This window comes from Ooceraea biroi, chromosome 4 (assembly GCF_003672135.1).
Source record: "Ooceraea biroi isolate clonal line C1 chromosome 4, Obir_v5.4, whole genome shotgun sequence".
Lineage (NCBI taxonomy): Eukaryota > Metazoa > Arthropoda > Insecta > Hymenoptera > Formicidae > Ooceraea > Ooceraea biroi.
Genome location: NC_039509.1, coordinates 6,969,100 through 6,985,722, shown reverse-complemented (window position 1 = coordinate 6,985,722; position 16,623 = coordinate 6,969,100). Strand labels below are relative to the sequence as shown.

The following is a 16,623-nucleotide window of genomic DNA, read 5'->3' as shown; positions in this document are numbered from 1 at the left end:
CGCCAAACTCTATCGATAATCGCGACACCCATCCCTTTATTTCGCCGTATGAAATTCCTGTGGGCGCGTGCACATTCATCGCACACGCACACAGCGGGCAGTTGTTCCAGGATCCTTACATAACGTTTTTCAAACTCTGTCCCCCTTTTGTCGCCCTTTTGTCCAGTTGTTTTCGATACGATCGACTGGTCGAGTAAACCTGGGTTTTTCCACGAGCAGATCAGAAGTCCGCTATCTTATCCGCCTTTTTGCTGCCTTTTTCTTCTAATGGATCTCGTCTACTGTAGATCTAAGTCTTTATTTTAATGCAAAACAGATTACATTTAAATTCGATCATCGATCAACGTTATGTTGTACAGCCTTTTTGTTCACATGGAGACCGGTCTTCCCGCAGTCAACATCTTATTCGATTTGTGCATTTGTCTCAAGTCTTATTAATTTATTAGTACCTTTTTGCATACACAGCACTCTTGCTCGCATAAATCTGCAGTTAAAAAATTTTCTTAAAATTTAGAGTCCCAATAGTTGCATCACTATATCTTAATGACATTATCTGAAGATGTTTTCGTGCAATGTTTGGAAAAGCGAATTTAGCATACTGTAAGAATAATATGTACATCGTCGCGAGTTCATGATTTCTCCTAAAAGTCACTGGTTGAAAGCCGCCGTAGTGAGTCGAGAGCGCAACATAAAAGCGTATTGCTCCATTCCCCGCATCCCAACGACTCCATCTTCGTGTCTGGAAATCTACCCAGCTGCCGAGCACCTTCGGCGAAGGGGAAAGACGGGCGCCGACGTGTGACAGAAGAGGAGGATAGGAAAATAAGAGAGGTAGAGGGGGCAAGAGGGAGAAAGAGAGGAAGTGGTCGCATGTGGAGGTATCAGGCAGGGTGGAGTCGGCAGTCGAGAGGAAGAGAGAGGAAGAGAGATGGAGAAAGAGAGAAATAGCTTAGGCGTGCGCCCTGGGCATATCGGCTTTTCGGGAGAGTCTTGGTCGATGTTCCCCGGTTCCTGGTTAACCCGCGGGATCGGTTACAAGGCGACCCGGCCACCCGATTGGTTCATTTTGTCAGCGACACCCGCCCACGCTGCGTTATCGCGCAACTACTCTATCCGTCTGCCTCTCTCCCATCCTGCTCATCTCGCTCTGTCCGCCTCCGCTCGTTCTTTCCATCTCTCTCCTGCTGGTTGTTGTCTCTATCCGCTCACTCATCTCTTTCTCTCGCCCTCACGCTGTCGATGATCCGTCCCTCTTTCACCAGGTTCTAATTCACGTTTCGTGAGCCCGACTCGATCCTACCGACTCGCTTTTGACCTTCGACGAAAAAAAGATCGTCTGGACACGACTTTAAGATCGTTAACGGCTGGTGACTCCGCAATTTTTCGACGGCCTGACGTGGAAGCGCGTGACGTGCGAACCTGTGGGAAGGACGGGCGATTTCAGCAACGATGTACTCTTTCTCGTATCGTTTTAATCATGGAGCGACACGCGAACATAATGAGAAATTGCTAATGAGAGAGAGAGAGAGGGGGGGGGGGAAGCAAGAGAAGGAGAGGTTTTATAAATAAAATAATTATCATTCTGATGCGTATTTTTCACCGCCAGGGATATATCGCACATTATGACGATACAGTGCATTATACGGCGGTACGGAGATTCATGCGTACACGTTGAATCTGCGACAACAGTTTTGTTATCACGGGATCGCATGTCCAGCGTTGTAGAATTGCACGGCGTAAATGTTAAGCCATTTTAATGCGTCGATGCATTTAACACGCGTTCCGTGGATTACGCGCGAAATTTCCCACTCCGTTTAACAGTCAGGACGGGACAGGACGTATAATGGATGCGAGGATGCGGACAAAATACTCATGATGGTCTGTTGTAATGTCATAATAATCTGTTAATATATTTTCGCGCGAATGTATGTACAGGCGCAAATAATAATAATATTATTAATATTAATAATATCAATAATAATAATAATGCGCTTCATTTCTTCTTCATATATTTATATATGTATAATTCGGTAATCTTTAAATTATATAAGCCTCTACGCGTAAGTCTATAATATGCGTATATATATATATATGTATATATATCTGTATATATATACTATATATATTTATATTAATACGTATAATATATACGTACTGTGTAATATGTTCATATTTATAGGATAGATTACGCAAGAATTTCGCTAAACGAGTCTATCTACAAAGAGAAGGGCGAAAGCGTGAGCTTCTATCGTCTCGATGCTTGATAGGATCGATTTGGCCATACCCGGCCTCGAAACTCTCTTTTATTACTCTTCTTCCCCGGAGTAACACAAGTCTTTCCCAAAGAGCCAGTCTATTAGTGAAATATACAAAGTCGCTAGATTCTACTTAGCCTAACAAGGAGGGAATTGGCGGGAGGAACCGAATTGACTCGTTTCTTGTGGATTTCTTAGCATTTAGCACTCGTTTACAGAATAAATCGCGTATTGCGTTTGGATTAGACTTGCTGTTTTATTCAGAGTGTCAGTTTCTTTTAATCTCCACACGAGAGATATTACAATAATATAATACAATAGTACATATGTACATAAATATATTAATAACGTGAGTAACTGGCATATGAATGATCACGCTACAAACGTAATTGAGGTCCCAAAATCTTGAAGTATCGTGAATTTATAAAAGAAGGAACCAAAGATTACGGAGAAATTGCGAGAATATATTTTTGGCTTTTTCCGCGCGCGCGCGCACGTGTGTGTGTGTGTGTGTGTGTGTGTGTGTGTGTGTGTGTGACAAGTAAATGTATTAAAACAGCATAATAAGAAATTCTGAAGAAATGTATTGCTTTTTTTATAAGCTAAATTTATAAATCAGAGTGAAGAATATGGATAAAGATAGAATCACAAGAATTTTAATGCTTTATATAAAATTTCGGAAAATCTGAAATTTATACTAAGATATCTGGTAGCATAGATCCATTAACACCGAAGATGAAAATATCTATTAAGATAAAAGAAGAGGATATAATTAAGTCAGACGGAAAATGAGCTTTGTTGGTGTAATGTCAGTAATGTAATTAATAGATCAGAGAGTGACGTGCAATTATTGTGCGGTTTCGTTCAGTTTGAGGAAGAAAAAAGAATTGCGCGCATCGGATTGCGATAGCGAATATTATATTTTCGGTATCGTTATCGCAGTGCAGTGATCTCCGGTGGCTAAATGTTGGGGATTCGTGTGGCCTGCATCAATCTGAATCTGAGATCACTGCTGTACCGAGTTTAACATCATTATCTTGTAAACTGTATTGCCACTTGAACATCTTGAACGCTGGCGTAATAGAGGATTTTCACAAAATAAGTAAATACTTTCATCATAGAAAAAATTTATTAAAAAATGTATTCAAAAAATTCCATCAATTTTGAAAATTTTGATAAGGCTTTAAAGGGACTATTTGGAGATACATTTCTGAAAATATATTTACTTTTTTCGTGAAAATCATTAAATTGGATTTAACAATCTATTAATTAATTTCGAGGATCTTTCGCGATAAAATCATCAGCTGAAAGGCGACGCTATTTACAGACTAATGAGACTCACTGCATCTGGTTCTTGGGCTTCGACGAACGGACAAGTCGAAAACGTCTAAAGTTATGTACACACTCTGACCATCCAATTTGTTTTCGAATCCGACAGATTGCACTTATTTAATGAGCTCCCACTCGCTTCTTCTGAAAAGTCCTTTCTATTAGTCTCGCGTTTCACGAGAGTGCATCGGAAACTGTTTCTTCGAGTGTCACACGTCACCAAATGGATTCTCTCTAAGATCTACGGCATAGTAACTTTCCGTATTTCCGTACTATTTTCAGCAATATTTCTACGTATTAGTATCGTTGATTTAGTCTCACGTATGCGTCAATCGTTTTTACAAACCCTCAGATCTGGGTTTCAGCGATGCTGATCGGCGTTGCTGCGAAGGGAGGTCGTCTCATTGGATACCGGTTCATTTTACATTGATCTTTGACCAATCTTCGTGTGATAACTCCAGTGTACTCGAACCTCTGCTTCATTCGTTCAGTCAGTCTTCACAAAAGTACGAAACGTACTTGCTCGGCGTATCGTAACGCAGTTACGAAATCACGTTGTTCACTTACAATTTTCTAAACACAATCACATTTCGCGACATTTGTCGATCCGTGTGGATCATTTTCAAAGTCAGTTTGTCAACTAGCTTCTTCAACTAGTCGCCTTCACAACACCTCGAAACGCTCGCTCGCGACGTCGCCGTCGTACCGATAGCTTTTTCTCAACGTCGGACGATTGTCCGTGCCGTCCTCCGATTCGTCATCGTCCTTGTCGTATCACGCGGGCGAGAAAGGTCTGTGGATTTGCGGTCTCGGATTCGGCGGCGGTGGCGGCGGCGGGGTTGCGACCCTTATCAGTCCCTGATCTTGGGACTGACTTTGAGGTGTTGGCTGCCGAGGGGGCGGGCTGCCTCGGGACGAGGGTGTGTGCGGACTAGGTACAGCCACCCTCAGCGGACCTGTGACCGATAGGTTCGCTGGTATCAGTGGCGGGCTGTGGGCTTCCGATAAGCTGTCTGACAGCCGGGATAGCCCGCCGTCGGACAGCCGCGACGTTTCGGATATCCTCGATATTCCTTCGGACAACTGGTGCTGCGAGTGCGGGTGGTGTAGCAGGCCTTCGTGTGGATGGAGTCTCGGCGGTGGTAGTCCTAGTGGATCTGGCAATCTGTAATTCACGAGAATACTGTATTTTCACTGAAGAAAATACAGAATATTATACGTGATGTTTTACTAGAGAGTTTTATTATCTTATTATCGTTAATTTATTGTCTTGATTGATTATTGATAAATAACTACACATAATCCTTTGCAGAGTTGCAAATACCATTACGCTTTGATTAATACTCATGTATAACGCGTATAACGCTGAGATATAATTTCGTTACTACATGGATTATGAGCAATGAATGACGAAATATTTTGGGAAATTCTCGTTGCTTTGAAAAAGTTAACAGCTTACCTCGTCGTTGAATCACCTCTGGGCCCTACGGCTTGGAAAGGACTGGACTCCGCGAACCTGAAAATTCCCCCACCCGGCATATTCGGATGATTGGGCTGCGGACTGTGCGGTCCGAATCGGAAGCTCGTCGGCGGGAACTTGAAAGCCGTCGTATGGCCGAATCGAAAGTGCGGCTGCGTAGGATCGAAACGGAAATTTAAGGAAGGAGGTGGCAAAGGTCCGAGAGACCCAAGGGGTACCGGGGACGGCTGGTGGTTCGGCGGTGGCGAGGAACTTGGCGATGGCGGCGATGTTCCTCCGAGAGAAATATCCGAGTCCTCGGTACTGCTACCCCCGGGCCCGGGGCTCAGAGTGCGCCGAGCGTTTCCATTTCCTTGACCTGATTGTTGCTGCATTCTGCTGCAAATAACGCGTAATTTGCGATTACCAATTGAAATTATCGTTGTATCGAATATGAATTCGCTGCACGCGAACTTATTGGCCTTTATCGAATAGGAAAGTAAGGCGAGTAAAGATGATTCGGGAATTACTGCAATTGCCGTGGAGAATGGCACCAGATATCTTAAAAAAGCAGACATGATATAAAAAGTGATAATGAACGTTGCAAGGAAAAAATGTAATTCGGTCGGAGCAAGTGCTTGAATAAAAAAAGAAATCGCTGGCTATCTAGATCCCTCTGATCCCTACTGGTCAGTTCTTTCCGACGAGAGTGCGCGTAGGTGTACGCGTGTGGTCGCGGTGGGAATTTTAATTCGTTCTCGCTTAGGTGGCACACAGGCTCTCGGCGTGCACTCGCGTGTGTGGTTGTACGCGGGCTGAAAACACTTTGTTTCCAGTCATCACTGCAAAGAGCGCGGTCGTAATTAATGAGCACGCATCCTTCCCAGGTGAGGAGGTGAGGATTCACGGAAGAGTAACGACGATTCCCGACGACGGCTTTCGCATAAAGGAGGGATTCACCTCATTACTCGGCAGATCACGGGTAGATACGGAAAAACACGCGGCTAAACTTCACACGCGCGCGCGAAATGACGGATGACAGTGCGTAACGTAACCGTGTATTCGGCTCGTCGTCGTCGACGGGAACGTATTATATTATTCCGATCCGCCATCCGAGAAGCGCGGGCATTTTCTAAGCGGCAATTAAAGGATTCAGATGGTCGCGATATCCCGATCGGATTAGAATTAACTCGTTAGGAGCTCGCCAAGTCACGATTACGATCTTGGGAATCGACCTCACCGAGCCCGCGGCCGATCGATCGCGGCATTTCGCGATGGGAAGGCGGATGTTGAGCACGGTTGCACGTGACGGGCGGAAGTGGCGAAAAAGTGGAGGTCGATTCGTTAAACGGCGTCGGGGCAGCCCGTTACTCCACCTGCGAATGATCATGTTTATCGCCTGACGAGTGACGATTGCGAGAGATCGGAGGGGTCTCCCTCCGGCAGACTCCGGGAATCACTCTCGCTTGGAAATGAAAACAAGGATGAAGGAACGCGCGCGAGAATCGTTCGCCATTCTGTTAAAGACAATGAGGCGTCGCGGTCGTCTTAAAAGCCTCTCGGCCGCAGATCGATCCTGTAGCGGGGCTCCCGAGATCCTCTCGTATTTTCTTTGCTAATCGAGTCTCGAGTCGGGCCCGTACTGTTACCACGGTAACGCCTCCTCGAGAGGCGGAAACGTCGAATTGTTCGTCCTCTCTCGCGATCGGGGAAAAAACCCGATTGCGACGAATGGTAACTTCGAGGGGAACCACTCGGTCTCGAGAACGCGTTCGAGATGCAGATCGATCTCATTCGTGATATGTACAATTCTTCAGCCTCTCAATTCTGCCGAAAAGGAATAAAGTTATCGCAGTTTTTTCTGTTATCGTCTTAAGTTCTTTCGTATAATGTTTGATTAAAACATTTGTTTGTGTGCTTATATATTGGGTCATTAAGTATGAAACTTTACAAATAGAACATAAACTTTTGCATTTTTGGCACATGGACATGATTTATTTTCAATCGAAGTATGCGCCCATGTTATCTACACACTTCTGCCATTTTAGTGGTAGTTGGTCTATGCCTCTACTATAGAAGCCAGGAGTACGGGAATCGATGAAGTCGCGGAAGGCTGATTCGACTGCCTGTTGAGAATTGAAGAATTTTCCCACCAAGAAGTTGTCCAAATTCCGGAAGAAGTGATAGTCGGTAGGTGATAGATCTGGTGAATATGGTGGATGACGGAGAGTTTCCAATTCCAACTCCTGTAGCTTTGCCATGGTCAGTCGTGCAGTGTGCGGTCGAGCATTATCATGCAACAGGATTGGCATTGACCGATTGACCAATTTCGGTTGTTTAATAGCAAGTTGTTGCATCATTTCGTCCAGTTGCTTGCAATATACTTCAGCCGTTATCGATGTACCAGGTTTCATAAAGTTGTAGTAGATAACACCTGACCTGGACCACCAAACAGTCACCATAAGCTTCTTCTGTGTAACGTTGGGTTTCGCGTGATGTCTCGGTGGTTCATCAGCGTTCAACCACTGATGTGAGCGTTTACGATTGTCGTAGAGTATCCACTTTTCATCGCAGGTCACAATTCGATTCAAAAAAGATTCATTTTTGTGACGGGAAAGCAAAGAAGGGGAAGCCTCTAGACGTTGCGCCTGCTGCGCATCGGTCAATTCGTGCGGGACCCATTTGTCCAACTTCTTTATCTTACCAATTGCAGCTAAATGAACCAATATGGTGGGTATGAAAACATTGAATATCGATGCCAATTCACGTGTACTTTGAGATGGATCGGACTCTACTACGGCTCTCAAGTGATCATTATCCACCTTCGTCTTTGGTCTTCCACGTGGCTCATTAGCGAGGCTGAAATCTCCATCTCTGAAGTTTTTGAACCAATTGCCCACCGTTGCTTTAGTAGTTGAACCTTCACCAAATACAGCGTTGATATTACGAGCTGTCTCCGACACTGTGGTTCCACGGCGGAACTCATATTCATAAATCACACGAATTTTGAACTTTTCCATAGTTCTATAAAAAAGAATCCACCAATAAAACTAATGAAGATATTTGAACAAACAAATATGACATTTGAAGAGCGAACATACATCTATCACACTAACCTAACCTGATACTGACGTCTGGCGCCAAATTTGAGATAACAAATGTTAAAGATGGCGCTTTTACATTTGTAAAGTTTCATACTTAATGACCCAATATATACGTACATATATCCCACTTAAATATGCTTAAATAGGATTTTACAATTACTGTCATTCTATAAAAGTACATGAAAAATTTTACAATAAGAGCGAAAGAGCGTTAATGACGTTTTCCACGAGCTTTAACGCACTCGAAACACGCTTGAGATTATTTAATTGACGCTATGAAAATGGCATTTCTTGCATTTTACGAGAGTCCATATAAATATTCATATAAGTTTCCTTTTTTCATCGGTGTACTAATGGCGTACTAAAATACTTAGATTAATACGACACGTTGACGCGGTGACGAATCCTTTCGACCGAGTCGTTGAAATAATCTCCGATCGTACTGCGCTGCGACTGAAGAGCTAAAAAGTACGCGATGTGTATTAATCAGATGAAATAGCGTCATGTTCTTGCCAACGCAATCGGAACTCGATCGTGGCTGAATTATACTCGTGAATAATGAAATAACCGTGAATACGCACCGTTCGGTTTTGATTTTGTCCGGGCACACGGTCATGGCGCAAAATACAAGAGCGGCTATTAACACGTAATTCAAGATCCCCTATCATGTGGAAGTGGAGTTCCGTTTTATTACTTATACTTTTAATTCTCTCTTCTGTTATCTCTCGTTTGTTATCTGACGTGTATTTTTATGCACTTTACTTCCTCTTCACACTCGTGTCAATCGACAGTTTAAATACACACGATACACGTTGCAGTCTTCAAACATCATATTTCTTCGTTATTACTTTACTGACGATAATGGGAATACGATTTTTGCGCTTTCAAACGCTCGCTTGCTTTACTTGTTTTGTCATTCTTTCACCCACACTCTCGTCCCTCACTCACATTTTCGCCTCGAAGCGCAAGACATCCGACGCGTTTTAATTATGCTTCTGGATCGCACTGGCCTTTATCTTCCTTTCACGAGATGCCCGCACGAGGCGGCACGACTTATTATGCGCGCGCGTGTGTTGTATGCGGGGGCCTTCCGTGCCGTTCCGCACGATATTCCATGGTGATCGTCCCCATTGAGATCGTCTTAATGCCGTGGCATTAAAGCACGGAGATTCGGGTGTCAATTTTTCGGCATGCACAAAAGGGGCATTAAAGCTCTGCGGTTCAAATTTCGTTGTATCGTGTAGCATCTCGGCTCTGTTAATTGCATTCTGATAGGCGACAAATTGAAAAGTTTCAGCAACCTGCAGATATTGTCCGCATTGATACGACTATTTTCTTATCTCAATAACCTCCCATACTGAGTTGAAATACAAGTTGCGTTAACGTAACTCTTTTCAAGATAAATATTTAAAATACTGCAAGTTGCAATACAAAGTACTCAGTTAAAAAAGGCAGGAAATTAAACACTTAATTGAAAAACGATATTTTTGCGAACATAAAGTTTGAAATATTTTTCCTGCTGCTACCAATTTTGTCATTTAATTGGTGCTTGATTTCCGCTTTTTAATTATAATAGTTGCAGTTGCGATTAAATGCATTTAGTTATCGCTTAATCTGATCACTTGTATCTTCGGTCTATTAAATCAACATATCCATAATTGTTGTCCCATAAAGCTTCAGATTTTCACGTGAATTTACATGTAAACTCTCACACACATCTTTGTAATGTCTTTTAAATATTTCCATGAACGCTAATAAGAGATTAAGCGCGGATGCAGTAGCGGGCTGGTTGTAGAATAATTTACGATCAAATTATGCTCTGGTCTCCTCTCGTCGGCGACCAGCATTAAATTTTCCGTTCATCGATGTTCGAAAAAAGATTAATAAAGCGTATGCCGTTATAATTACTCTCCTGATCAGAAAACAGATTTTTTGTGCGTCATCTCTGGTAACCTCGTTTACAAAACAATATTGGAGCCAACGTAATTCTAATAGACCAGAACGACAATTTCTTCAAAATGTTGATCAAGACGCGCGGAGGAAACTCGATCCATCTTACTGCCGATGGTTGTTCCGCGTGCGCTAAAAACGATTTCGTACGCAGTTCGTTATGCATTTACTCGTTGTTGCTCGTGCGCGCACGAATTCGCGTGGCGAATCGCAGCGCCGAAAAGAGCCGCGCGATGGCAAAGGCCAACAGGTGACGTTGTACTTTCGGCGCAAGACGCGGCGGTGATTAAAAAAGAAATTCATCAGCGCACCGGGGGAAAGTATCAGGTGCAGCGGTGGTGGAGCCGCGGCGACGAAGAGGACGGTGCAGCACCGCCGCCGCCGGCGCTGCCGTTAAAGTATTTATGCCGCATGACGAGTCACTTTTGAAATCCCGTCGTATATTATAAAGTATTATGCACGGGGACGATGACCAGGGCTCAAACCGTGACGGAAGCTACTGTAATTACGCGCAAGATGGTCGTGCCCGGCGTGGTAGCCTCCATTGATCCTCGATCGAGAGGCACGCGGTGAAAGGTGCACGGCTTTTGTCCCGGTACCTCCGGGCAGACAAGCGGTTTTATTCGGAATTACTCGGAATTACGTCGGGGGGAAAAAAGCGTCGCCCTCGCGTTCTCGTGAGTTTTAACCGACGCGTACACGTAACGCGGCGAGTTTAACCCTGGCGTCTGCATACGGTATTTACGATCGTTCTTAGAAGATTGACATCGTGAATTAATGAGATATATGTAAAGTAGCATATGTAATATGCATAAAATGCATGTGATTTCAGTTATTTATTCAAATATACGTTTCTTGGTACATACATGATATTAATTATCAGTTACAGTGTGTTATATTAATTATTGATCTTTGATTTCCATTTAAAAAGTGGAAAATCCAGCATGGTGGTAATCAGTTGCAAAATGTCCATGCGTTATGCACTCGATTCGATCTCTCGAGGCAAAATTGCCGGTATCTTTAACTCAAACTAAATGTCAACTCAATCGCTCGCTTCGCTGACAAGTTTCTACGATTCCTCTTCTTTTTTTTTAATACGATCCAACGTAAAAAAAGAAGCGATCGATTTCAGTCCGATATCGCGAGCGGATCGATCTTCAGAGCTGCAAGAGACTGACGAGGGATATCATTTTAACAGAATCTACCCCGTGTCAGGGGACACCGTGGATCTCGTGCGCGGTACGAGACCACCGCTGCCCCCTCTTCCTCCACCCGTTTTTCCCCTCTTTGACCCCTCGTTCGGACCAACCCCCAATGCTAAATACCCGGCACACACAATGGAGTACATATCGTTCGAGAATCTGAGCCATGCGAAGTCCTCCACAAAAGGTAACTGGATACCGGTACGAGGAAGAGACGGCATGTGAACAGAGGCTCCGCGATTTCAAGGGAGGTTACTACGGACCCCCTCGTATCTCTCTTCCTTTCTCTCTCCTTCTCTCTCCTTCTCTGCTCCTATTCGGCCTCCCCGCGCGTCACCGTTGCGCCCCCGTTTCTCAACTTCTTTTTTTCGACGCTAGCTCATTTTTAATAGCCGCTAATAGAGACGTTAAAACGATACGGGCCCTCTTGCTCGACTCGGAACCCGATGCTCAATTCTTTTCGCAGTCGCTGTCGCAGCCCTCGCTCTTTGCTCTCTCGCTCCTGTTTCCCCCTCGCTTATGTCTCTAGAGAAAAGTTCTCGATGCGTTCTCGCGCAATCCATTTGTGATCATGCAGTGAATAAGCAACGGTACACAAGAAAATTTGATTAATTGATCAATTCCGTATCCGAAGATACAAATTAAAAAATTATATAAATTTTTGAGCTTTGTCCTATTTATATTTATTAAATACTATTTATTAAAATTAAATGAATTTGAGATGAAACAAATCTTTACACTTTTCGAAAACCAATTACCGCATCGCGCTCTATTCTGTAGATTAAACTGGATCCTTTATCGTCATCGCGCGAAACAAACCGCGCAAAGGCACAAAGCATATCCGTGCACAGTTTCATTGCGTTACCCTTTCTCAGGTCGAGGTTGCATTAGGCGGATAACATGCTCGAAACAAAGAAGGTGCCTGCTCGCGCATCATGCCGGAGACGTCCGAGTGGCAGTGCGACGAGCGAGAGACGGCATCACGGACAGGTAGCCCATGATTTGCAATATTTTTATCCGGGCCAACATCGGGAGGCGTCCCTCCACCATGGCGATGGGCGCGTTGCACCGATGGAGAGGAGAGCAGCGGTTTGCGCTTTCCGGCTCGGTCGCGAAGAGTCCTGGGTTGACAGGCCGATCCTTTCCGCCTTTCTGTCGCCCGTCTCGGGAGTCCTGAGAAACCGGGCAAATGTTTGCCCGCGAACAAAGAGTATCCACTGACGTGGCGACCTCACTTGTTCCGCAGTCCCCGCAGGCTCGAGATGTGTTTGTGAAGATTTTTAAGTGCGCGATGCACCGACTGAAAACCGATACCCACGCGTTTCTCATCTCATCTCGATCGTACGAATCACAGGGCGTTGTTCTGTTTAAGCGAATTCCACGTTTATCTCGTCTGCAGACACGACGCCTCGAAACGGTCGCGGATTTTTCTAATTCTAGAAAATGAGAACTCCTGTCTCCTTTTTTTTGTGATTCTGCTAGTTTCTTAGTGATTATGCTGTGTAACTACAACGTATTATCGAAACACTCATATTTGTGTGTCGCATGACATATTTACATTCGAATTATACAAACGACTTTATATGTACATATATATATATATATATATGTACTGGTTGACATTACCTTGACTTACTTAGATTGAATTTAATAAGTAAGTCGGACAGATATGATTTACGATATCTTATCGTTTGATACATAATTAATAATCGCGTAACTACTTGTGTAATGTAATTGACATGTATGTGCATGAAATTTAGCATTATTGAATTATAATTTAACGACGGTATGATAGCGATCAAATTAATTTTACAATTTATTGGTACATTGCAGTAGTACTAATCGACCTTGGCCTCTGCAGAAGCATTATATAATTTATTTCGTTCATTACACACACACACACACACACACACACACACACACACACACACACACACACACACACACACAAAAGTTCATAATTAAATTGATCGCTTGAAAAGCAACGCAATTTTACTGATAAGGTATTATGAATTTTAATAAGTGAATTCCGATGCCGTGTATCGATTTTTAAATTTGCTATTATGGTCTCACGATGACGGTCATATATCGTATTAATGAAATAGGCATCGCGTCTCTTTCCCTCTAGTAGGATGCACTCGTTGACTAGAGACGACGACAAACATTTTCCTACAGGAGCGTAGACATCTCGAGTGTTTGCCCAGGCGTTCGGGTACGCGGTACCCGGTTCCCTGAGTATTCTTCGTGGGAAAAATCCCCGAAAATTAAATCCTTGTTCCGATATTCCACTAACCGGTCAGCCACTAATCTCTCAGTTGTCCCGGTCCGTGCGCATATGACCATCTTTAATCTCACCGACAGAAAGAGAAATTACCTTCGGTCTGTTTTTGGGAAAATTATCCGTACAACGAAAATAATGTTGTCTGCAGTGAAGCGAGCTAAATGAGAGGAAGAATCAAGAATCACGTTTCACTGTGAGAGTCTTTTGTTTGAGCGATCACAAATAGACAGGTTAATGATTCGAGACTCTCTAATGATACTACCCAGTGCTTTTAAAACTGCCATGGTCATGTTTCTCAGGCTTTACACACTGATTGCGGATCTTGTTTTTGTCCGCTTCCGTGAATCTTACATGATGCAACGGTGCAGCGGACAAACATTCCCTTAAATATTTCACAGTTGATTAAAGATACAGAACGAGTATAAAACAAACAAAAAAATATTAACGAATGTATCACAAGTCTCTGAAAACTGTTCTTCTTTCGAGAAAGAATGAACTTTATTACCATCTTTATTTGAAAATTATTATTGAAAATTAATAATCAAGATTGATGATTGTACTATATTTAGCTATATGTTTCCGGAAAAATTATCTCATATTTTAAGAAATGTACAACCTTCTCGATATCACAATGCATATGTACAACGTATAATATACGAGTATAGTTTGAGAATGTCACGTTACTTTCTCATTGTCATTGATACACGGTATGTTTCGTACATGTGAAATTTCGTTTCGGTTTGCCGTTGGAATTAAAGCGCGCCGCGCGCGTGAATATTCACGGGAGCACGCTATGTGAGAATTCGGCGTTTCATTTAATTTAATGACCCGTTCCGGAGGAGACGGTCGGTACGTACATCAGAAATCGCTCGGTAAATAATTAATATGTAATCAGACTCCGTTTGTGTGCGGAGAGAGCGGTAGGGACACGAATGCCTCGTCTTATGAGGTAGCAGGGGCGCCATCGAAGCAACGCCAGAACGAAGGGTGTTTGCCGGCAAACATCGTGAAGGGCCTCTTAACGTATCCTAAACGTAGGTGCGTAGGGTTCTTTTTGTCAGGCGAGGTGACGCGGTAAATGGAATCAGAAGGAGGGAGAGAGTAAGAGGAACTTACGATGTTCATCTACTTGCTTTTCACGGCGGATTGACGCGGAAATGGTAGGTTCTCGAAGATGTGCCGGGAGAAACAATGAACACGAATGCGTCCTCCGGTTAAAATATTTCCTTCGTCGTGTAGACGTCTTTCTCTTTAACCTCATGGCGCGTTTATCCCTAGAGCTTTCCGTCTTAATTTGGAAAGAACTTCCGAACGTTCGGACTTGTGTGTATATAATCACTCTCTGCGGAATGTACGCATTCATTTATACGGTTTCCAAGCGGAACCAGTTAGTACATACTCCGACAGTGTCTCGAAGAAGCTACTTTGTAGGTGGTCGGAGCCGGTGGAACGAATTTCAACTGTTCGCGAGACTCATGGAAACAGGACGAGATCGAAAGAGCCGCTACACAATCGATGCCTCTCAATTATCGCATGACGAGGAGAGGAGAGGAACCTCAATGGCATCCGATTGAGGCACGCGCCGTCGCTTAGAGGCTCTTCGAGGTTCGAGGGCCCTCGAATCGATTCGAGTCCCGTGGCACACTTCGGGGCAAATTAAGTTTCGCTTCTGAAATATGCCCTCTCTCCTTCCGTCTCTTTCTTTCTGCGGCTCGCTACGCGCTCGTCGTGCACTTCTTCTTCGTTGGCGGATCTCGTTCGGCGACGGCGTTACGAATTACCGCGAGACGTTCATTTCGTCCGGCAGGATGGAGACGCGGCGAACGAAAAGTCTGCAGCCCGGATGAATAGCCCGTTTCCCCGCGCGATAAAAAGCAGACAGAAAACCATGGCGGATAAAACAGTTTGTGAACCACCAAAGAGTGGTTTCTTTCTGGGGGAAGAAAGTTTCTTCTCCGACTTAAAGACAGCTGTTTGAAGAAAAGATATTTATATATTTATATTAACGCTTTTGTCCATTCAAATACCCTGATCAGCATTGATATATGCGACGGTTTATTTAGAAAGTAAAATCAACTAGTTTCTGTTCTTGGATCGATTAGCCTTCAAAAAGAGGTACAGAATTAGCGCAATTACTAGATACATCTTGACTATAACATGAATAAAAGAGATAAGTTATTCGAGCGCAACGTTTCTCCCATATGAGCCACTGCAAAACATCGATTAGCAAAGTGCATTTCGCAACCCTTCGGCTAGTATACGTCGTTGGATGGAGGAGCCACGAAGGAGACCCGCGGGTGCAAAAAGAGGAGGCAGCCTCCGATAACTTCTCGTTTGCAGCGCGGCGCACGCTCAATTAACCGTATTCAGGGAAAAAAATTCGCCGTCCAAATTCTACGCGACAGCCCGTGAAGCCTGTAGCTCGTGTTCATCGCGAGCTCTCGATCGGCAGTTGGAAGGGATCGCCGTGATCGCTGCGGACGAACGTATGGGCGGTCGAGACGGAAGAAAGGGAGACGAAAAGTGCGGGAGGCCCTATTGAGAGGGCTCTATCGTTGTATCGTTTTTCAGAGTCTCTTTCCTGCTCTCTTCTACACTTCTTTCTTATTTCTTCCGTCGCTTCGCGATTTCTTCCTCTCTTCGTTGTCTATCTCTTCCGTTGTCTTTTTGTCTCCTTCAGCACGAAGAACATCGTATACACCGCGCGGTCAGGGTATAAGATTTCACGTATATACGCAGGATGGATCAGATTGGCCTGGCCTTAAGCCGTCGCAAATTACCCCGTAAGCCTTTTAGTCGTCGTGTGTGTTTGGCTGGCTGCGCCCTAGACTCTGCCGCCTCCTGCCTCCGCCCTCGGCCCTGCATCCGTCCCTTCTGTTGTCGGTCTCTTCCCCTCCCCCTCCAGCCCTCTCCCATCCGCCTCCGTGCGTTATTATTTTGTTGCTCCGTAATATTCTCGAGACCCCCGTGGGGCTTGCCAAGCCACTCTAAAGGGAATCTAACTGGAGCCCGTGTGCTTTGGGGTAAGTTGCAGAAATGATTC

General features: G+C 44.2%; 1 protein-coding gene across 2 annotated transcripts in view; it reads right to left on the bottom strand.

Annotated features, from left to right (window-relative positions):
• Positions 1-1,886: 1,886 nt before the first annotated feature.
• LOC105282546 (homeobox protein SIX3) overlaps positions 1,887-16,623 on the bottom strand; it is a 47,555-nt gene continuing 32,818 nt past the window's right edge. The window contains exons 2-3 of one of the 2 annotated variants that reach the window (XM_011344577.3): positions 5,044-5,442; positions 1,887-4,749 (exon numbers count right to left, since the gene is read on the bottom strand). In XM_011344577.3, the coding sequence (XP_011342879.1) occupies positions 4,359-4,749; positions 5,044-5,442 (790 nt within the window). In that variant the 3' untranslated portion in view covers positions 1,887-4,358. The remainder of the gene's footprint in view (positions 4,750-5,043; positions 5,443-16,623) is intronic. The other variant, XM_011344578.3, reaches the window with a different exon arrangement.